The sequence below is a fragment of the Delphinus delphis genome, chromosome X (assembly GCF_949987515.2).
Source record: "Delphinus delphis chromosome X, mDelDel1.2, whole genome shotgun sequence".
Lineage (NCBI taxonomy): Eukaryota > Metazoa > Chordata > Mammalia > Artiodactyla > Delphinidae > Delphinus > Delphinus delphis.
The window spans coordinates 114438689-114463101 of NC_082704.1; the positions used below are offsets into that span (position 1 = coordinate 114438689).

The 24413-nt window shown below is 42.3% G+C and overlaps 1 protein-coding gene across 3 annotated transcripts in view; it reads right to left on the minus strand.

Moving 5' to 3' along the window:
• Positions 1-24413, minus strand: part of GLRA2 (glycine receptor alpha 2) — a 194275-nt gene that overhangs the window by 29174 nt on the left and 140688 nt on the right. For all 3 annotated transcript variants that reach the window (XM_060002824.1, XM_060002823.1, XM_060002825.1), the window contains exon 8: positions 7093-7242. In XM_060002824.1, coding sequence (XP_059858807.1) covers positions 7093-7242 — 150 coding nt within the window. The remainder of the gene's footprint in view (positions 1-7092; positions 7243-24413) is intronic.

The following is a 24413-nucleotide window of genomic DNA, read 5'->3' on the forward strand; positions in this document are numbered from 1 at the left end:
GAAGTCATTTTATTCTCACCACAGTCCTATGAGGTGAATACATATTAACTCTATTTACAGATGAGAAAACTGAGGCACAGGTAGGTTTTTTTTTTTTTTTTTTAAGTAACCTGCCAGGGTCACAGAGCTGGTAGATTACAGAGCCTCCATTTGAATGTTGCCAGTTGTAGTAATCTCACAGAATACCAAGCTCAGGGTTACTCTGAGACCATGATAGAGTGAGACAAAACAAGGCCACTTCATAATGTTATCTAAGCACAGATGAAAACAAGGTCACTATGACACCCAGAAAATACTAAACATCTTTCTTTCAGTTAAAATGAGGGACTGCTGCTTCTTTACCAAATATAGTTTTATTTTCACTCTAGTCTGCCCTCCTATAAATAAGATTTATTGAGATACCTAATCACTGAATTTCCCTTGCTTTCTGACAGCATCCAGTCTAGAGCAAACCTCTGCTTCCGTAGTCTTTCCTCCCAAATCGCCCAGTTTAGAGCCCTCTCTATGTTCCCCCTCACTGCAAAGAGTAGTAAACCCAACTTAACTACCAGCTTGCTCCTGGTGGCCTTTGCTTGAAGGGCATTGACACCTATTTGTCAGTGTTAAAAAGCTAGAAGTAGTAGCTGATTTTCCAGATGAGTAAATCACTATCAAGAAGATTAATACATTCTAAAAAATGGGCCAGATCCAACGAGGTGAATATTTATAGCAATAAATATAAAGTCCTTTCTTTAGGTTTGAAAAAAATCAAGCACATAATCAAGAACAGATAACTTGACAGCTATATGTATTAATAGGAAAAAAAAGACTTGGGAAATGAACAAGCATTAGCAACGTCAAAATGAGCCAATCGTGGAATATGACTACTGAAAAGCACTACTGTAATTTAATGCTCTATTAAAAAGTGCAGATAGGGCTTCCCTGGTGGCGCAGTGGTTGAGAGTCCGCCTGCCGATGCAGGGGACACGGGTTCGTGCCCCGGCCCGGGAGGATCCCGCGTGCCGTGGAGCGGCTGGGCCTGCGAGCCATGGCCGCCGCGCCTGCGCGTCCAGAGCCTGCGCTCCGCAACGGGAGAGGCCACAGCAGTGAGAGGGCCGCATACCGCAAAAACAAAAACAAAACAAAAAAAAAGTACAGATAAAGAGAGGGGATATTCCTGCTTTTCTGTATTACATGCTGATCATGCCTGCACTATCACATTCTGTGACTCATTCTTCAAGATGTCACTAGCGAACTAGAGAAAGGGTGAGCAGTGTGCTAAGAGGCTGTAAGCTGTATCATAGGAAAGAGTAGGTCAGTTTAGCTCAGAAACTTTGAGAAGACCTGCCGGCTCACCATCCTTAAGTGTTTGAAGGGGTGTCTCCAGAAAGAGAGGAAGGAGACTTTGGTCCTTAAGGGGAAGGAGTGTTGGTCTGACTGGGGACTTTCCAGGACCCCATGGGTGTGAAAAAGCCACTCCCAGGTGACCATTTGCTCTGGGTCCTTGTCTTCTGGCCTTCACCAGTGGGGCTTCCGCCCCACTGGAATGGGAAGATCTAAGGGCCTTGGAACATTGAGGAGGAAATAGTGCAGGGCTCTGGACCTTCCGAGTGGAGGGACAGGGCTTCTAAGTTGTTCCCCTCCTGGGGCAGTGCACTGGGATTTGAGGCTAAAACCTGGATAACGATAAAATAGCTACTGTTCTTGTAGGTTTATTCCCCTCCAATAGGTCCAATGGAGGGGAATTGGAGGGGTCCAATTCCCCTCCAAAGGGAAGATGATTGGTTAAGAGCAGGATTCAAGTATTTCTAGGTAGAGTGTCCTAAATAACCCCCCCAATATATTTCAATTTTATATTCTTCTGTAAAGCGTACAACAAATGGGTAGAAAGTGACACCTTATGAAAGGAACAAATTACATACTATGCGTGCTTGAAAGAGTGGTATCATTTCTACCCGGTAGGATCAGGAAATTCTTATTTTTAAATTGAAGTATAGTTGATTTACAATTTTGTGTTACTTTCAGATGTACAGCAAAGTGATTCAGTTATATGTATATATATTTCAGATTACTAGGAAGTTATCTTTTGGGAAATTGGCAATCTAAGAATTAAAGGACAGGGAAATGAAGGGAGGGAAAGGCAAAATTGCAAAAAAAATGAGGACTTTTCCAAGTTACTGTCACGTGAGACATTTTGGTCAGGGCCTCACATTCTCACCCTGTTGTCTAATTAGGTTGAGGCCCCGTCTTTTCTTCCGGGGAGGTTGAAGTCTAAACAGTGTGTTCACAGCATTCCCTTTAAAATGCGGCTCATCCTCAGGTGGCCTAGAAGCCGTAGCCATGTTCTCAAGCAGCTACAATTTCTGTTTAGTCACTGAAAATAAAGCAGTCAGAGCTCTATGGGTAACTGGAAACCTGAAATCAGGCACAGTGCTGAAGTCAGGAGTGGTGTGGCCAGATATAAAAAGACAGGGCAAGAGAAGCGCAGGTGAGGCTTTAAAGTTCTTATGGGGACGTTGTTAAACCATCACATGGTGTGAAAAGTTACTGGAGCTGAGGGCGTAACATAAAAATAGGATTTACTACTTAAACCTGGGGCACATCAACTTCTAACAGGCTGGGGTTGGCCCAACCATAGGGATTTGCAAGTTCTGTCAGTGAAGATCTCAGCTTGATCGTTGCTGAGAAACTCTGCTTTGATAAAATTGGCTGCTTTTTGAGATGTAGAAAAGGTAAAGCAGATACGCCTAGTTGCAAATTGCCTGGTCCCCTCCTTGAAAGTGACCCCGTTTCATAACTTGATGGTTCAGTAAACACCCGGCACTCTTCCCATGTAAGTAAATGTAATCTCAGGGCTCTCTCAGTAAACATCTTCCTTGAACATCATGCCAGTGTCACTTTGGGAAGTAATCTGCGCTGGGATTTTCTTACACCGTCTAAAGAATCAGGCTGGATTGTGTTGGGGAGGTCAGTTTCCTAATGGGAAATTAAAGAGATGAGTTTTTTATTGGGAATATTGAACATTTTAACATGGTGGCCTTGTTTTTGTTTTTAAACTCAGGCCACAACCTATTAGGGTCTGTGAAAGTCTAATGGTTCAAGACCAGCTGGGCTGGAACTAAGGCGAGGTAAGGTCTCAGGTGCAAAATGTAAGGGGGGGGGTGCCAAAACCCCAGTACTTCAGGTCAATATTTTAATGCAATATTTGAAAAATTCCTTATTAATGCAAAAAGCCATGGGGAAAAACTACCAAATTTAAATAAATACAAGATCTGACCCTGTACTTGTGTGACTTAATCTCACTTGCCTCACCCTAATCTCATCCCTGGTGGACCAGCCTTAAAAAAACTGAATAGAAAATATTAGGGTGCATTAGAGATGTTCGTTTCAAGTGTGTGAGTGGGAGAGAGATACTGGATCAGAATGTAAGATGTAAAATGATGTGAACTCTGCAGAGCAGCAGCTGAGGCCCGGAACGCTGGAGCCAGGCTGCCTGCGTGTGTGGCCTTGGGCGTTTTACCTAACCTCTCAGGGCTTTCCTCTCCTCATCTGTACAGTGGAGATAAGAACACTGCCTTCATTATTGGCAGGATGACCACTTAACTGATCCCAACAAGGACAGTTTTGATAGTGGAAAGTGGCTCGGACAATCCAGCTCTATAATGTTGATGCTTTTTTATTTTACAGTAATTATCAAACAGTAAGACAATTACAGATTTAAATCATCAAGAAATGACAAAGCCATTCAATCATGAGCATTTAGATGCCCACAGCAAGACTGCTCAGCCTCTATTTTGTTGGTCTCATGTTCACTGAACTTAGGATTTTCTCATGTTTTCCACTGACCCCACCAAAGGGTGGCCTAGTGGCTTTCTAGGTTTTGTATGCCGTGTCATGGGCCAAGGCTGGTGCCCCAAATGGCCAGCAGGACAGCAGTATCTCATCACTGACAGACCAAAAGAAAGAAAGGTTTATCCCTAGCCTCTTGTGTCTGAGTGCACTTCATTTTATCAGCAAGCTCCCTTCCAGCTATCCTGGAAAGAGTGTTAGTTATGACATTGCTTCTGGAAAGGGTGAAGAACAGAGGCCAGGGATGGGGATGGTTATTTTTTAGATTTCAACACATGTTAAAGTGAGAACTTGTGTACTGCACCTGTGTACCCCCAACCCAGAAGATCACGCCATGACAGAAAGCAGATGTATAGAGTGGAGGTCCACCAAACCCATCTGAGTTTATTTTAATGCAACTATTAATAAGTGTTTTGGTTTAAAATGAATAATCCAAGACAAATGCTAAATTACACAGGGCATCAGGAAAATAGGCAGAAACAGGACTTTCTGCAGTAAACTGGGCTGTATGATCACAGTACTCACAGTTGTGGGGACTAAATCAATTCTTGTATGGAAAGTATGGTTTATAGTAACCCCTCAATCAGTGTGAGCTCTTGTTACCATTTTTTCCAAACATAATTCAGACTCAAAAAAATTGGAAAGTGCTACTTTGGAAAGATGCCATTTCCTAAGGGACAAATAATTGGAAACGCCTCCCCCTCCTTTTTTTTTTTCAAAAGTCAATTGTCAATGATAGTAAGAGCTTTGACTGCAAAGGGGCACCTGCTGATTGTTTTAATTAAAGTTTTAAATTTAATCGTAAACTTTAAATTCATAACCACACATCTCAGATGGGCTCTCCCACTACCTCTGCCTCAGCATTCTGACCCCATCTCTCTCCTTGAGCAATGGCTTTTTTATTCTCCCAAACTACTATTTAATACTATATCTTTCCTCCTTAAACCTTCTACATTCCTCCTTTCCATCCCATTTTCAGCTGGTAACCTGCCTCATAATCCTTGGAAATGATAGGAGCAATTAGGAGCTCTACATCGTACCATCATCCAACTACCAGTGTCATTCTCCCATTTTGTCAGTACAGTGGTGTAGCACATGGGCTCTGGAGACACAGCATCACACCTCAGATCTTGCTGTGCTACTTCGTGGCGCATGAGCACGGGCAAATTATTTAACCGTGCTTTGGTATCCTCATCAATGAACTGACACTAATTTAAGTCATTATTAAAATGGCTGAAATATCTGTCCCCGTGTAAGGCCACCCCTGACCCTTGGTTCTGGATTTCACCCTTTCTCATCTTCTAAAGGTTTTTTGTTTTTCCTAGAAATTATGGTGTCCTTTCACTGCGTTGTTGATTTCTCCCTTTTTGCTACAGTATTCCTGTTGTCAAACATGTTCTTTTATTTTCCATTTCGAAAAAAGGTTCCTCCCATGATCCCACATGATCTTCCATGCTATCTTCTAGGCTCCCAGCAGGTTTAATGTATCATTTTTTAGGGGGAACAGATTTTGAAAACTCTCTCTCATCTCTTGTATGTAGAATTTTAACTTCAGTTCGCTAAGTGTATTGTTACAGGCACTGGAGTTCTCCATATCAAAGAGCATATTTCTCTCCCAGAATCTGAAACTGAAAGCAAGTGCAAGGCTTCTGGAGTCCTATATGAAATTAAATTATAAACCAGGGCACTGCTTCCCAAATGTGTCTGCACACTGGCATTGCCTGGGGACCTTCAGAAGATACACCTGTGCCCCATTCCGAGACTGGGATTAATGGGTATGGCGTATGGCCAAGGTTTGGGATTTTTTTTTTTTTTTTTGCGGTACGCGGGCCTCTCACTGTTGCGGCCTCTCCCATTGCGGAGCACAGGCTCCGGACGCGCAGGCCCAAGCGGCCATGGCTCACGGGCCCAGCCGCTCCGCAGCACGTGGGATCTTCCCGGACCGGGGCGCGAACCCGTGTCCCCTGCATCGGCAGGCGGACCCTCAACCACTACGCCACCAGGGAAGACCCGGTTTGGGATTTTTGAAAGATCTCCAAGCTATTCTAATGTGCAGGCAAGTTTGGGAACCACTGAACTGGAGGTTTCGAGCCATGTATTTCCAACCTCAAACTTCTAGATAATGTAAGTTTTGGGTTTCTGCATTAAAATTAAAGTTGAGACAATGAGATCAGTCTAATTGGATTTATCAGGTTGAAATCAACATGAGTAGGGACCTTATTTACATAAAGCCGAGCAATTCATAAAAAAAGCAGTTTTGTGAGCAAAGCCACGCACACAAATTATCAATGTTCAAAACAACAGGATTTTAAAATAATTTTGTCAAATGGAATATATATCTCCAACTACAGTTGCTAGATAAAACACAGGGTTCCCAGTTACATTTGAATTTCAGATAAACAACAAATAATTTATTAATATAAGTCTGTTCCATGCAACATCTCGGATGTACTTATACTAAATATTTATTATTTATCTGAAATTCAGGCTTAACTGTGTGCCCTATATATTTTTTAAATTGAAGTATAGTAAATTTACAATATTGTGTTAGTTTCAGGTGTATAGCCAAGCGATTCAGTTATATATATGTATATGTATGTGTGTGTGTGTGTGTATTCTTTTTCGCATTCTTTTCCCTTATAGGTTATTACAAGATATTGAGTATAGTTCCCTGTGCTATACAGTAGGTCCTTGTTGGTTATCTATTTTATATATAGTAGTGTGTATGTGTTAATCCCAAACTCCTGGTTTATCCCTCTTCCCCCTTTCCCCTTTGGTAACCATAAGTTTGTTTTCTATGTCTGTGAGTCTATTTCTGTTTTGTAAATAAGTTCATTTGAATCATTTTTTTTAGATTCCACATATAAGTGATATCACATGATATTGCTCTTTCTCTGTCTCACTTATTTCACTTAGTATGATAATCTCTAGGTCCATCCATGTTGTTCCAAATGGCATTATTCCATTCTTTTTTATGGCTGAGTAATATTCCATTGTGTGTGTGTGTGTGTGTGTGTGTGTGTGTATACACCACATCTGTTTTATCCATTCACCTCTTGATGAATTTTATTTGCTAAATGTGACAACTCTGTCCCAATTTTAAAGGACTAACCTGAGCAGGAATTCAGTGTAGAAGGCTGAATCAGGACAAAAATTAACTTCAGCTTCTTGCTCACTATGTATTGTTCTATTTTCTAAATTACATTGCCTGGATAACCACCTTGAGCTCTACCTGACTTTGTCTGCACTCAGGGTCAACTGTACCTTATTCTGCCTCTTCTGCCTTCTCCGGAGCCGCAGAAACTCCTTGTGCTGCCTGGAGACAAAGTTCACTGCTGCATATTCCAGTAAGGCTGCAAACACAAACAGAAGGCACACTGCCATCCAGATGTCAATCGCTTTTACGTAGGAGACCTGAGAGAGAGGGAGAGACAGAGACACCGTGAAAACTTGTGGGGAAACCAGGCTCCTTATGGTGTGAGCAGCAGAATAACGTCATTTCCCTTCATCAAGGATTATTTTCTAGGCTTTCCTTAAGAAAGTGCTTAAGCGTTTTCCATCCCACTTTGCAGATTCTGGGCAGAGCAGTGAAAGTTACATGCCCCCCTGCCCCAGGCCCTTGTTCCATTTCTCTCAGTATAGCCCACCTGCTCAAGTAGCCTCATCCCCGAGACCAGCTCCAAAGGGGACTACAAGAACTGCCTTCGTGAAAAAAAAGAAAGAAAAAACTTTGAGGTAAAACAGTGGGTGCTACTCTTGAAACTGCTCATTTCCTTCTATTTTTTCTTACCATTTAAAAACTCATTAAGATAATTCCAAAACTTGGATGAGAAATAAACTATATCTGGCTTTGGGTCCTTCAAAAACCAATTTGTAATTTCCATTCAGCTTTTGATCCTAACTGATGCAGAAACAAGTTTCTTCTTTTTTTTATTGAAGTATACAATATTATACAAGTTACAGGTGTATAATATAGTGATTCACAATTTTTAAAGGTTGTACTCCATTTGTAGTTATTTTAAAATGTTGGCTGTATTCCCCTTGTAGCTTATTTTATACATAATAGTTTTTACCTCTTAATCCCCTACCCCTAAATTGCCCCTCCCTTCTTCCCTTGCCCCACTGGTAACCACTAGTTCGTTCTCTATATCTGTGAGTCTTCTTTTTTTTTTTAACATCTTTATTGGAGTATAATTGCTTTACAATGGTGTGTTAGTTTCTGCTTTATAACAAAGTGAATCAGTTATACATATACATATGTTCCCATATCTCTTCCCTCTTTTCTTTATTGTTATAGTCACTAGTTTGTTGTATTTTTTAGATTCCACACATAAGTGATATCGTACAGTATTTGTCTTTCTCTGTCTGACTTAGTTGCACATGGCAAAATTTAGTTCTTTTTTATGCTGAGTAGCATTCCTTTGTGTGTGTGTGTGTGTGTGTGTGTGTGTGTGTGTGTGTGTGTGTATACACCACATCTTCTTTATCCATACATCTATTGATGGACACTTAGGTTGCTTCCATATCTTGGCAATTGTAAATAATGCTGCTATGAACACTGGGGTGCATGTATCTTTTCGAATTAGTGTTTTTGTTTTTTTCAGATATATACCCAGGAGTGGAATTGCTGGGTCATATGGTAGTTCTATTTTTAGTTTTTTTAGAAACCTCCATACTGTTTTCCCTAGTGGCTGCACCCCTTTTCTCCACATCCTCGCCAACATTTGTTATTTGTGTTCTTTCTGATGGTTGCCATACGGACAGGTGTGAGGTGATATCTTACTGTTGTTTTGATTTGCAGTTCCCTGATGATTAGCAATGTTGAACATCTTGTCATGTGCCTGTTGGCCATCTGCATGTCCTCTTTGGAGAAATGTGTATTCGGGTTTTCTGCCCACTTTTTTAATCAAGTTGTTTTATTTTTTGGTTTTTTTGGGGTTTTTTTGTGGTACGCGGGCCTCTCACTGTTGTGGCCTCTCCTGTTGTGGAGCACAGGCTCCGGACGCGCAGGCTCAGTGGCCATGGCTCACGGGCCCAGCCGCTCCGCGGCATGTGGGATCTTCCCGGACCGGGGCACGAACCCGTGTCCCCTGCATCGCAGGCGGACTCTCAACCACTGCGCCACCAGGGAAGCCCAAGTTGTTTGTTTTTTTTTGATGTTGAGTTGTATAAGCTGTTTATATATTTTGGATATTAACCCCTTATTGATCATATCATTTGCAAATATTTTCTCCCATTCCATAGGTTGTCTTTTCATTTTGCTCATGATTTCCTTTGCTGTGCAAAAACTTTTAAGTTTGATTAGGTGCTCCTTGTTTATTTTTGCTTTTATTTCCTTTGCTTTAGGAGACAGATCCAAAAAAAATATTGATGTGATTTATGTCAAACAGTGTTCTGCCTATGTTTTCCTCTAGGATGTTTATGGTTTCTGATCTTATATTTAGGTCTTTAATCCATTTTGAGTTTATTTTTGTATATGGTGTTCTAATTTCATTCTTTTACATATAACTGTCCAGTTTTCCCAGCACCACTTATCAAAGAGACTGTCTTTTCTCCATTATATATTCTTGCCTCCTTTCTTGAAGATTAGTGGACCATAAATGTGTGGGTTTATTTCTGGGCTGTCTGTCCGGTTCCATTGATCTGTGTGTCTGTTTTTGTGCCAGTACCATACTGTTTTGTTTACTATAGCTTTGTAGTATAGTCTGAAGTCAGGGAGAATGATTCCTTCAGCTCTGTTCTTTCTCCAGATTGTTTTGGCTATTCGGGGTCTTTTGTATTTCCATACAAATTTTACAATTATTCTCGTTCTTTGAAAAATGCCATTAGTATTTTAATAGGGATTTCATTGAATCTGTAGATTGCCTTGGGTAGTATCATCGTTTTAACAATATTAATTTTTCCAATCCAAGAATGTGGTATATCTGTCCATCTGTTTGTGTCATCTTCAATTTCTTTTATCAGTGTTTTATAGTTTTCTAAGTAGAGGCTCTTACCTCCTTAGGTAGGTTTATTCCTAGGTATTTCATTCTTTTTGATGTGATGATAAATGGGATTGTTTCCTTAATTACTCTTTCTGATATTTTGTTGTTAGTGTATAGAAAAGTAACAGATTTCTGTATATTAATTTTTTTATGCAGCAATTTTACCAAATTCATTGATGAGCTCTAGTAGTATCAGGTGGCATCTTTAGGATTTTCTATGTATAATATCATGTCGTCTGCAAACAGTGACAGTTTTACTTCTTCTTTTCCAATTTGGATTCCTTTTATTTCTTATTTTCTGATTGCAGTGGCTAGGACTTCCAATACCATGTTGGATAAAAGTGGCAAGAGTGGGCATCCTTGTCTTGTTCCTGATCTTAGAGGAAATGCTTTCAGCTTTTCACTGTTGAGTATGATGTTAGCTGTGGGTTTGTGATATATGGCTTTCATTATGTTGAGGTTAAATAGTTGTAAACTATCACAAATCAAGATATTCAACCAAAGTAAAATATCAGGGCTGTAGCCTTGGGAAGGTATCTGGTTAAAAAGGAAACTTTTATGACCCTTCTGTGATTGGTTGAGTGCTTTGTACATCTTATTTGATAAAGCAGATTCTGAAAGCAAATACTTTTTACTTGCAATGCAAAGTTCCTTTCATCTCACTCAACTTCCAATTATTTTTTTAAACAGGAGGGGGAAAATAATTAGATGAAGTTGTAACATGTTGGACCACAGACTACAAACGATTCTTATTCAACTGCCTATGTGAATGTGTACTATCTAGTTCTAATTTTTAAATAGGGTTTCCTGTTTTTTGATAGTTGTTACTGAGTGTTTGCCATCCAGAATTTATGCATTTTACATATATTAATTTTCTAACCATTATGACAACTGTATTACCCCCATTTTCTGGTGAGGAAAGTGGGGTACAGAGAGGTTAAATTATTACCCAAAGTGAGAAAGCTAAAAGGTGGCGGAGCTAAGATTGGAATTGGAACCCAGTCTGACTAGTGAATCTCCTTTCTGGACACACACAAACATACTACTAGGATTATACCTTTTGTACCTTGCATTTCCCTTTGACCTTTATAGTGAGCATTTCCCATGTAATTTAACTTTCTTCTAAATCATAATTTCCAGTGCTTGTATAATTGTCTATACCATCATTAATCATTCTGTATGATAGGATATTTAGGTGATTTTTAGTTTCATTTTATGCTACTGTAAATTTGGGAGCTATGAATATTCTTCCCCCCCCACCAGATATTTAACTATATCTCTGATTATTTGTTAGGTCAATTTTTAGACTGGGATTATGGGAGTAAATGCTAAGAAAATATGCTCCTGACTTAGAAAGTTAGTAGGAGCATAGAGGATGTAAAAGCAGAGACTCTAGAATGAGATGCCCGAAGTAAGAAACACTGCTCTGTTGTTACTCTAACTTTGCCAAATTGTTTAACCTGTCTCTGCTTCCCCTCCTCATCTGTATAAGGGAAAATAATAGTAGCTATTTCGTAGAGTTATGTGGATAAAATCACTTAATGTATGCAAAGTGCTTAGAATAGTGTTTGGCACAGAGTAAGTACTATATAAATGTTTGTAATTATTTGACTACATAAGGGTGTGATTTTGTTAATAGAAAAATCTTGGAAGAGACAGAAAAATCAACAAGGAAAATAAAAACTGCCCACTGTCCTAATATATTCCAATTATTATTTTTAAGGTTACCACCTGCCTTGCACTATTTGTCTCCATCAATCTGAACTACTTGGCAGTCCCACGTATGTTGTGACAAAGTGGTATAGCACCTGCGATGCTTATTCTCAGTCTTTCTGATTAACAGATGACTCAGAATCCTTCGAGACTTGGCTTGGATACCAGCTCCTCTGGGAAGCATCCCTAACCTTCCTACTTTTGTCTCATCTGGGTTGGGGGCCACTTTTCCTTGCTCCCTTATAACTCTCTATTGAGCCTGTCTGTTCTTTTTCAGTCCAGCAGCTTCCCTGACCCAACCACTAGACTCACTAGACTGTAAACTTTTTTTTTTTTTTAAGAAAGGTCCTGTGTAGTATTACTCTTTGTATCACCACCAGCCCAGGACCTGGCAAATAGTGAGTAAACATTAGATATGTGGGATGGATGGATAAATGGATGATTGAATGACAGAAGGAAGGAATGAAGGAAATAGCTGGCCATCTTTCCATTTTTGTACTTTAACTTCAACAATTCTTTACTATATAACATTACCCACAATTGCACATACTGGATATTTCTGAGAGTGGACTGTTAGTGCATTTAAATTCTCTCAGCTCACCAAGCATTCCTGGAATGTTTCTTTCCTTAACAAGCAATAATTTTCTTGTATTTGCTGTCCTGGAGCAGTCCTATTCTCCTGTAATAATCGAACATTACCAATCACAGCATTCCGGTTATATGTTATTCAGATGGCCTTTGAATGTTTTAAGACCTAATAATGAGAAGAATTTGTCAGTGCCTGATAGATGTCCATACCAAAAGCTAAGTGCAGTAGAACTCACCATCATTCCTCCCCTTGCTAGTGTTTACAGCACTCAGTCATTTGTAAACCTTTCCCCCCTCTCCTTCTAGCCATCAGCAGGCCAGGCACGTATTTGGCTTCTTTTATAACTGCTCATAAACAAATCCTTTCAGTCTCTTAATGATTTTGGTTGGTCTCCGAGTTTCCTCCAAATCATGATCATCTTTCCAGCATTGAAGTGCTGGCATTAACTGCATTATTCACACGGATTTAGGTGGTGTTGTGAGACATCTATTACATATGATGGGGTGTCCTTCAGTGCTGGTCTCTCAGGATTGAAATGCCTTTTTGTTACTTCCATCCAGCTCTGATGTCACATTCTCTCCCTTTGGCTGCTAATTCTTAGATGTTTTTACCTCACATTTTTTCCCGTCACATTATTTTTATGATTCCTGGGCTTACATGAGCCCTTCCTGAACTACATTACTACAGTCTTGCAAAACAGTTTTCAAATTAATGAAGCTCTCAAAATGCTAGTATGATTCATTTAGTGTTCTCTCTCCAGGTATATTTAATTCAGAAACATAAACGCCGAGGGCCTACTATGTGGAAGGCACTGTAGTAGGTGCTGGTGGGAGGTGGGGCAGAAATACAAGAATAACTAAGATGCACATTGATTCTTCCCAGGACTCCCCAGATGATACCCCAGGGGAACCTGTTCATGCTGTGCTCCAGAAAGCGTCATTCACATAGGTCAGGGAGCAGCAAATTAGGACCTATGAATCGAATCTGCCCCACCACGTTCTATAAATAGTTTTATTGGAACACAGCCATACTCATTCATTTATATATTGTCCACGGCAGCTTTTACAGTAAAATGGCACAGCTGAGTAGTTGTGACAGAGACCATATGGTCTGGAAATCCTAAAATACTATGTGACCCTTTACAGAAAATGTTTGCCAGCCCCTGACATAGACTGCAGTGTTGTCTGGTTTGTCCTGGGGATGTAAATCTTGGTGGCCCTGTTTGGTGCTTGAGAAAACCACGGTCTAGTGAGGGAGACAGTCAAGTGAACATAAAACTGATGCAAAGCAGGTGGTCTCACGTGCCAAAGTAGAGGAAAAACCAAAAGGTGGCTGGAAGATGTGGGGAGTTCAGTAGTGACGGGGAAAATCAGAAAAGGCTTCGTTCCTGGATGGCGTGGCATTTGACTTAGGGCTTGAGGAAAGCCAGGACTTTGATGGGTGGAAGAAGCTATGAAAGCAAAACCATGAAGATGGGAGAGAATAGGTGGGCTTGAGGATGGTCAGCAATCCAGTGACTGGGATGTGCCGGGTACCGGGGAAGTGCATGGTGAGGTATGGACAGGTAGGCTGGGCCAACACAACTTCCAGGCAGAGGCACCTGCGTTTCAGACTGCTTGTAAAGATAAGCTAATTATGGTTTTGAGGTGGGGTACAGATATATAAGGCCTTTTCTAATTAGCTTGGATTTCTTTGTCTCAAAAGCAAGAGTCTTAGCAAAAGTAGACATTTTCCCTCCATATAGAAATTTACCTTCTCTCCTGACACTCTCAACTCTACACAGGGTCAGTTCTCTTCCAAGCTTTCTAACAACATCTCTGAATCCTTTGCTGAATCTTCTTCGATTTCTTATCTGTGGTCCTTGAACGCTTTCCTCTTCGATTTTCCCTGTATCTTCAGGTCCTCAATAAATTCATTCACTCCTATAGTTTCTCTCTCTCTGTGTGTGTGTGTGTGTGTGTGTGTGTGTGTGTATGTGTGTGTGTGTGTGTGTGTGTGTGTGTCTCCCATAGCAGAGATTGGCCAAGTTCTTGTGAATCCCATTTCCTCTTCCTGGGACACCAGTAAACAAGATTTTCCAGTTCAGGTGGATCCCCAGTGGAATGTGGGCAGAAGTCATATACACTGCTTCAGGGCCTCTGAAATCTCCCAAGAGGTCATTAGGACTTAACCTTTCTGCAGCCACCTTGGGTGTCACTCATCTAAGATGGCAGTGCCATAAGATGGGAGAAGCCTGGATCCCTAAAAGACGCAGGGCCACCCATTTCACAGTGGAATGTAATAGGAGTGAGAAATAAATTTTTATTGTTTAAAGCCATGGAGATTTCAGGGTTTTGTATTTCCAACATTCCCAAACCCATCACTCAGTCCTGACCTCCTGACCTCTCACCAGTATTCTTGTGCTCATTATAAAAGGCCCAGTGCGGGGTGGGGGTGAGGTGGTGGTGGTGGTGGTGGTATTTCCCTGGTGGTCCAGTGGTAAAGAATCCGCCTTACAATGCAGGGGATGTGGGTGGTTCCATCCCTGGTCAGGGAACTAAGATCCCATGTGCCGCGGGGCAACAGGTTACACTGGGACAGGCCAGGTAGTCAGTGCTGCCACCATCCTTCTCTTCCAAGGAAATCTGATTTTCCTGGCATTAAACAGCAGGTAGTAAGCCCGTGTGCCACAACTACAGAGCCCACACACCCTGGAGCCTGCGTGCCACAACTAGAGAAGAGAAAACCCACATGCCATAACGAAAGATCCCGTGCCATAACGAAGATCCCACATCCCGCAACTAAGACCCGACACAGCCAAAAATAAATAAATAAAATAAATTTAAAAAAAATAAATTAAAAAAATGAAAGGCCTGGGAAATTCCCTGGCGGTCCAGTGGTTAGAAGCCCGCACTTCCACTGCGGGGGGCATGGGTCTGATCCCTGGTCCGGAAACTAAGATCCCACAATGCCGTGCAGCATGGCCAAAAAATATATAAAAAGGCCCGCAGTTAGGATTTGCAAAAGCAAAATCGTTAAATGCCCCACCTTCCCATTCACTTCATTTGAATCTTGCTTCCCACCGGCAACACTAGTTTCACCATTAGTTCTTTCCTTGCCTTCACCTCTATTCAGTTTGTTGCAAAAGCTCAACATTGACTTCTGCAAAGCACCCTTAGGTTCACCCTTTTCTCTCCATTCCAAAGATGTCACTGCAACCCTGGCCATCAACGCTTACACCTGGTTATTATAACAACTTCCTAACTGATCACCCTGTACCCAGTTCCTCCTCGTGGCACTTTATCCTTTTGCTTCTGCCAGATTTAATTTAAACGCCAATTCATTTTGCAACACATCTTGAGAACTACTGTGGCTGCCTAGTATAGGCTCTAGTATCCAAGATCTCACACAGCATGTGTCCACCCTAGTTATTCAGTATTATTCCACTCTTTCCTAACATGAACCTTGTGTTTTGTTTAATCAGTTCTTCTTACCCTGAGGAAGCCAAGTCCATTCCTACTGAGAATCTCAGTCATTCTCAGATGGGTGTAATTTTGCACCACAGGAGACGTTTGGTGATGTCTGGAGATATTTTTGGTTGTCACAACCAGGGGGAGGTGCTACTCGTGTCTAGTTGGTTGAGGTCAGGGATGCTGCTAAACATCCTATAAAGCACAGGACAGTCCCCACAGTGAATAGTTATCCAGCCCAAAATGTCAATAATTCTGAGATTGATAAGCTCTGAGATAGAGAAGGCACCCGCCCCCAACCCAGGTATCCAGGCCTGGTTCAGTGGTCCTCAGCTGGGGCTGATGTTGCCGTGAGAGGACACTTGGCAATGTCTGAAGGTGGTTTTGGTTGTCCCACCTGGGGAGTGAGGTTTTGCCACAGGCTTCTAGTGAGTAGAGGCCAGGGATACCGCTAAAAAGCCCAACAATGCATAAGACAGCCCCCATGACAAAGAATTATCCAGCCCCAAATGTTAATAGTACGAAGGCTGAGAAATCTTGGTTTACACTCTTCTCCCAGCATAGAAATTCTTCCTCCCTTTTCCTGCTTTCTCTGCCTATGTATTTCCAGGTAATTCCTCAAGGAGTAGCTCAGTCTCCATCTCCAGAGTGATGCTTTCTCTGCCTATTCTAGCCCACAATGGTCTTACCCATCTTTAGGATTTGTAATGCACTGGTAGTTAGCATCAGACAGTTGAGTGTTTGCTTCATGTTTGCATGTTTTATCTGCCTAGTTAAAGTATAGGATGCTTGGAGGATAAAGACCCAGGGATGTCTTTTGTATCTATACCCCCCAAGAACAAGTCTTTGTGCATTGAGTAAATGCCCCATAGTTTCTGTTGACTGACAAGTTATTCAAGCTGCATATAAATTCAAATTCCTCTCACAATCACTAAAGGGAAAAAATTTATCTCACGTCTTTTAAAGCCAATAGCTGATGATATTAAGATTACTCTAGATTTATTTTCACTAAGGGAAAGAAGAGTAGTTATTCTGCTGAATTTACAATTCCTGTAGTTTACAAACATATCTGGTGAAACAGTAGAGCCAGTCAAGTTGTTTAGGTTTTTGTGGCACTAAATAAACATTTATCTGATATTTGAACAGACCAGTTAGTTGATGGAGTTTAGCTCATTACTCAGTTACTTTGGCATCATGTTGACATTTCTTAGAGATACTTTTCATTAGTGTTTTTTTTTTCTTTTTCAACACTATCTAGGTATTTTTGAAAACCTTGGCAGTTTTTCATGAGGAAATTTTTTCATTAATTATATACTGAGATCAGTTTCAAAATGGAAAATCAAACCATGAATTTATTTACTTTAGTCCCATAATTTGTTTTGTCTACATTCAAAGACTACACCATTTCCTGCGTCATGAAGCCAGTTGTTCACGGGTTCGGCCATTTTCTACCCAGTGTTTATCCCCATCATAGAAGAGTGGCTCGTCATTGTATAAGGATTGCCTGAATGTCCTTACAGCTTGGGTGCCCTCTCCATCCCTCATGGGCAAGGCACTACCATTTGACAATGTGCCAACTGAAATATATCCACATTCGCATCCCCTAGGCTGACCCCAGAGAGCTGAGACGTTCCTCTAGCAGCCAGCCAAGGAGGATGGGTATGAACACGTATGAAGAGAAGTTCTCTCCAGTAGAGAAAAATCACAAATGACTGTGATAAACCAAGTATTTTTTTAATAGAAAAGAGACAAAATGGAATTTATAGGACAATGTCAAAATACTAAGATATTTTTCTTGCTTTAAGTGGAATGATGTCTCACACCCACCTGCTTGAGTCAGTGTTTAATTATTCTCAGAGTATGCATACAATCCACTGCTAAACCAGAATAGAAGATTTTCTGCTCTGTACAGTACAGTTTCTTTTCATCCAATTTAGAAGGACAAATCTTAATTAACCCTGATTAATGCAGCTGTTGAAATGGATACCCGTTGGTCACAGTAGCCTGACCTGCGCTTCCATTACATGGGACAGAAGCCTTTGGTAGCTCCAATCAATCGTCTTTTATTGAGTGCTATGAAGTACACCACCACCCTCTCCATCCTCATTTTATGGGGGAGAAAAATAAGTTTATTAAATGCATGTCTAAATCTTATACAAGTAGTAAGCAACAAAGATGGAAATGAGAATTCTGGCTTTGACTTTCTGTTTTGTCTCTTACCTACGTTCAGTCATGGTAAAAAATATCATCAGAAAAAATACAAGCAGTCGAATTAATCCTAGTGCCAGAGATTCATGGTGTTGTACAATTTTATCTTTACAGTTTCACTGCCAAGTTGCCATTTTTATTGCCTAATTAAAGAGCTCGCATCTGCCGTTTAACGCCAGGAAAATCACATTTCCTTGGAAGAGAAGGATGGTGGCAGCACTGACTACCTGGCCTGTCCCAGTGTAACCACCGCACTCCGTTTTCTCTCCATGTCTTACACTCTTGCTAGGTTCTGGGTAGAGTACTGAATAAACACAACTCTTGTAAGGGTGCTGTTTGTAAAAAGAGCCATTGGGTGGCAGTGCCTCCAAGCCCGTACCTGCAGGAACCAACTAGTTACCCAGGGCATTCCTTAGACCACAAAGCTTTCATCAGGACAGGACCTGAACAACCTCAGGGACCAAATAATTTGGGTGTTGGGTGGCACACAGGTCTAGTTAGCTGATATTATTTCTTAAGATGAATAAATTTCTCTCCCTTATGGTGGTCATAAAACTGTTCAAAGTTGCTTGCCAAAGCACACTCTCCGTGTGAGTTTTGTGAGTGGAGAGGCAAGAGAAGGGTAGAACTGCCAGCCCCAGAATGCACGAATAATCCTAGGTGACAGCCATTGTTAGAAGCATCATAGGGACACCCTGGAAAAAGGCAGCCCCAAGGCTCAGCTTTCTGCAAATGTAGGTGTCTGGGGGAGGGAGGCAAGGTGAGGAAGGAGTGGCATCTGGAGGAAGGGGAGGGAGCAGGGCTGGTGGGGCTTCTTCCCTGTGCTGCGTCTGCCACATGTCTCACCATATTCTCAGCTGGTGGACAGGAATACTGATTCCTTCCATAGTCTGCTTCCGGTGGCTGCACCTTCAACGACAAAAGAAGTGCAGTATATTGCTTCTTAGGCAAGGGCAGGAATGAGGAGGGAGTTGGGAGTCAGGAGCAAATTGCCCAGCAGTGTAAGAATAACCACGACGAAGAAAAGAGCCAGTTGGATGATATCAGTTTTGGAAAGGCAACCAAAGGCTTTTGGTGGATAATGAGACGATGCTCCACTTAATAGATATCTGTGTAGTCAGTGTGTGTGTGTGTGTGTGTGTGTGTGTGTGTGTGTGTGTGTGAGAGAGAGAGAGAGAGAGAGAGAGGGAGAGAGGGAGAGAGAGAGAGAGGGAGAGAGGGAGAGAGGGAGAGAATCAGGGAGAATATGAAGACGGGAAAAGGAAGGAAATGATCCAAGGATCCCAGTGTCATGGGGTCACTGAAGGATTGCATAAGACACTTCCGGTAAATCTTAACACTCATTTGGCAGATTGTGGACCCTCAGTCACATTGGTTTGCCAGGAATGAGCTCTTGAAGATATTACATAATTCAAAGCTTGCATAATTCAAGGCAATTTTCCCTAGAGGAATACATAAAAAGTAGAATTTGGTTGTATTTCATGTTCTATGCATGCATTAAGACTTTATTAGTATTTTTACATTGCCCTATTTCAAACTCACACAAGCTAAGTTCACGTAAAATGGCATCTCGTCGTAGCGAGCACTCCTATATGTCAGGGGGGCTGCGATGTGCTGTTACGAAAACAAAACAACGAACTCCCACCACCATGATCAGTGAAACGCTTTCAGCCACAGAACTCTAGGAGTTATCTCTGTGATATAGATAAGAAAGCTGAGTTTACTCTTTAACTCTAGCAAGATCACACGGCAGAAGAGTGGGTGAGCTGCTCCTCACATCTCCTCTGGCTTGACTCCACCCTCCGTGCTTTTCTGGCTCCCTGACCCCTGAGGGAAACCGTCCCCAGGGAGTGAGTCGGCAGAATTACTCACAGACTGTGGTTTCACCAGATGACAACATCTGATGTGAAAGAGGTGAGAGAGTGCAGGCAGCGGGCTGGGCGAGCTCGAGACAGCACAGTCACACCTGCAGCCATGGAGCTACTATGAAAAGAAATGTGGGAAAATGAGAGAGAGCTACACTGCCCTTCATCTGCTTTCTCAGCCATGGGTGCTGTTTCCACTTCTTTATTTACTCCCCCACCCACCTCGTCGCAGCTTCAAATTTCATTCTTATGAACAAGGAAGGAGAGGAGGGAAGTTTAATAAAAACTGTCCAGTCTCGTTCTCTGACTCAGGCTGAGGGAAAGGCCTTGGGATGGCGGCTAGGGTTTGTAGCGATGACAGTGGTTTTCTCCTGTCCTCCGTCTGCTGCTGCCCAGAGAGGGGGCTGGATGGGAGGGGAAATCTGGAGAAGCTGAGTGGTCTCCACCCCCTAGACTGGGCTCGTTGCCTTATGATTTCCAAGTCGGCTGCGCTCCCTGGAGTAGCATGAGGAGGCCAGATCAGGAAGGCAACACGGGCCAAATCTCTCACCCCCGACCATTTTTGCAACCCTGAACCTTAGCAGAGTGAGCAGGCAGGCCATTGCTGGGTATGTGCGGGCTCTTGGTCATCCCAGAGCAATCACGATGGCGGACTTCTGACGCAAGCGGACTTCTGAGATGCTCGGTGGGGTGGGTGAGATAGGTGAGCAATGGACGATCCTGGACTACAAACGGTGGCAGGCTTAGAAGCCCATTCCAACCTGTAGTGATAGAGAAGCCATTTCCTCAAGAGCACCTGGGATCCTGTGATGACTCTGGGGCGCAAAGAGGCTTCTCCAGGTGCTGAGCTTCCCTGCAATGCACCTGAATCCTCTGAGCCCTGGGATGCCACAGCCTGGGGATGAGGACGGATATTCCTTTGGTGGAGGGCAAGAGTGTTTCACAACTGAGGTATTAATATCTATTGAATGGCAGTCAGTGGTAGCCAAGAAGCTTTACCACCCACGCCCTGGCCTGTGGCCTGGTTTCGCTTCAGCTCTGCACTTTAATGTTAGCTCATGGTGCAGGCAGCAGGTGAGTGAGGAGGGCTCTGCGGAAGCCACCTTGATAGAAACCTTCCCTTCTTGGCCTGAGACCCTGGGCGCTCATGCCTGGGGCATGGCAACCTCAAGCTCCTGAAGTGAATCAGGCCTCCATCATGTTCAAGGTTACATATGGGGAGAAGAAAACAAGAAAAAGAGCTCCAGGTCAATCAGAGGCCTGGAATTAACGTGGTACAAGAGCCTCTGGCTGGGCTGGTGATCTCACTTTTTGTTACTGTAAATTACCCAAGAGCTGGCCTCCACTGTGTCCATTTCCTGTAGCCAAGCAGCATTTTGATGCAAGTCAGTTCCATGCCTTTCTCCTCACCACAAAAACCAGAAACACAAACCACCCGCTAATAATTAGCTACTTATTTGCACTAGATATGAGCCTGCAGGAATCTGTTCGTAATTAAAAAGAAATCCTACAGCCTCTTGAATAAAATGACACAAATAGATAAGCAAGCTCTTTGAAGAAATTAAAAAGACCGTGCTATCAGGAGGCATTTCTGTATTTCAGTATTGAATTGTACAGACTGCTATAAAAAGAACAAAAGATAAATTGTGAAAGTGGAAAGATTTGGGTTGGGCTTATTGAGTACATCAATTTCTAATACATCAGTTGCATATATCTGCTTCAGAGAGTTTAGATGAGTCCCAGTCCCTTGATGGAAATCAATCGTGTAGCATTACAGAAGCTAAGAAAAGGAGGCAGGGCTGTGATGGAGAGAGCAGTGAGAAGATGCCAGGGATGTGGGTCTTGGCTTTGCCACTGGCTGACTTTGCAAAGGTGGCCACGTCATTTCACCCTTCTGGGCCTCAGTTTCCTTCTTGGAAATATAAAAGGGTTGGATGATCATCTCTAAGGTTTCTGAAAATCTATAACTCAAGGGAAAGAGAAAGTGATGAGGGGGGAAACTAAGTCAGTAGCAGGATGGGGTCCCAATCTCAAGGTGATCAGGGCTGTGAGTGCAAGAAGCGGCCTTCTGGCTCTCTGCTGTGCCGTCTTCACAACCTTCAGTGTCATCCAGTAATGCGTATTCATTGAGCACCTCTGTGTGCCAGGCGGCACCTGCCTAAAATGGAGAATTCCTTGCTTAGAAACAAATTGTATTGATGAAAACATTTACCTGCATAAGACTACGTGTAGCAGATGTACTGCAAATTCACCAGCAAATTGAGTGAGAAAGTCTCCTGTAAGCCATCAGCAACTCACCTCAAGCCCTGAACCTTGCTGCTTCTGCCTGAGAGTTGTTTTTTTTGTTTGTTTGTTTTATTTTTTGGCACTTTAATAACTTTCTCAACTTGCATACAAGGAAGCTTAGAACACTCCAGGGGGACGCCTCTCAACCATAGAGGGATGGGAGTTAGTGGATAAAGATGCCGGATTTCCAGTTACTTGGTGGGATAAATCTGATGAGAATTCTATATGGTTTTTCAGAGGATCCCCAGCAGGATTGAACCATACTTGCCGTCCATGGTAACTGGCTCAGTAATAGACTTTATTGGCTTTTCCCCTTTCCTTGTTTACACTCCGTACTCTCTCACTTGTCCTTCCTGAGGCCCCCTCCCAAATGAACTATCTGCACCCAAATACTTGTTATGGGGTCTGTAGTTTACTGAAGCAAATGGCCCAAAACTAAAATTAGATCAGGGAAGGCTGACACAAACGTGATGCCTGTCACATCATGCACCGTTTAGAACCAGGATAGCAACCGACCACAGGTCCTCCTGAAAATTCCTTTCCTATTGACAAAAGCCCTATATCTGGCTGGTTTCCTCATCATCAGTGAGAATGGAGTGTCAACACAGTTCAAAAACCAATCTGGAGAAGTAAGCATCAAATCAATTTGGGATCTATATTACCCATGTCATTTAACACCCATTACTTCCCTTTTTGCTCTGCACATCTAATTTTAAATTGACAAATTACAATTGTGTAACTGTAACAGAAACTAATTTCCAATCTAATACTATGCAAGTCATCCCGCATATACCAACCCTCCTTGGGTCAGGGAAATAACGAGAGCAGCTTATTCGTAGAAACATCATAGAAACTGTTCCATGCTGGCTATGAAGTTTGTTAGGAAGATTGAATCACAGTTATATTTTGAGCCTAAAAGGATATAGCTATTATGAAGGTACAAATTACTCCTTGTTGGAGAATGGAGGGAACGAAACGTGCCCACCCAACTGAGAAGGCATCTTGAAACCGAAAAATGAGGGAGGCAGCTCCATATTATTAATGAATCAGTTTATTATAGGGTAACCTACTCACAGGGTGGGAGCGGGATCGGGCAGACAACGATCCGGAAGCATTCGCAGCTGCACTCCACACGGCCAAGGGGCCACTGGGACAATTGTATAGTTAACCTAGGGTATGGGGGTAGGTGTTTGGAAATAGGACGTGCATTCCTAAGTCAAAATTCATGAATGGGTAACTAGTCTAGTGGGTGCTAGGAATAAGTCAGCAAAGATTTTCATCATTATTTGGGGACTAACGGAGCATAGAGGCCACCTGGTCCTAATGATTATTAAACAATATCTATTAGCTACAAAGCCCCTGACAGAGAAGGGCTTTACTGTACAGTACAGTCCTGGGTAGGGTCAGTGAAAGGACACAAGAAACTGTAAGGGCCCAAGATGGCCTCAGTTGTGCTAACAGCCATACACTCCTGTTGACAGGACATCAATTAAAAATGTTAATAACGGGGGGTAGTGGTGGGATGAACTGGGAGATTGGGATTGACATATATACACTAATATGTATAAAATAGATAACTAGTAAGAACCTCCTGTATAAAAATTTTTTTTAAATGTTAATAGCATTACACTAGAAGACCAATGAAGACTTTGTTTTACTAGCGTGTGGTAGGCAGCCTTCTGAAGTGGACCCCAGTGATTCTTGCCTCCCGGTATTCATATTCTTGGGTAACCCCCTCCACTTGACTGTGGGCTGGACCTAGCAACTTGCTTCTAACATACAATATGGCAAAAGTGAAGGGAGGTTACTTTCACGATGAGGTTATAAAGGCTGGAGGTCTGTCTTGCTTGCACTTGCTTTCCTGCTGGCATTCTCTCTGGCTCTCCGCACTGCTTGCCTTAGTGGAGAGGGCTGCCTGGCAAGGAGCTGAGTGTGGCGTTCGGTCAACAGTCAGTGAGGGACTGAGGCCTCAGTCCAACAGCCCAGGAGGAACTGAATCTTGCCAAGAACTACTTGAGTGAGCTTGAAAGTGGATCCTTTTCTAGTTGGGCCCTCATGTGAGACTGCAGTCCCAGCTTACACCTTGATTTTAGCCTCCTGAGAGACCCTGAAACAGAGGTCTCAGCTAGGTTGTGCCTGGACTCCTGACCCATAGAAACTGTGAGATTAAAATGTTGTTGTTTAAGCCACTGAATTGGGGCGGGTGGGAATTTGTCAGACAACGGTAGGTAACTCATATGTGGTGTCTTTAGGAGAGAGAGGGAGAGAGAAGAGATAAGTTGTTTACTTTGGGCCTCATGAATCTAGAATTTGGTAAGATTTGATGATTTATTTTTGGACTTTTTAAAGAGGAAAGTTTAATTAAGAAAACTAGTGAGATATCTGTGAGGATAATCAGTATAAGAGAACAAGAACCATAATATATCTTTTAATCTATTCATTCAAATAAGATCCCTGCTTAAACATGTATCAAGTAGCTATTGAAAATCAA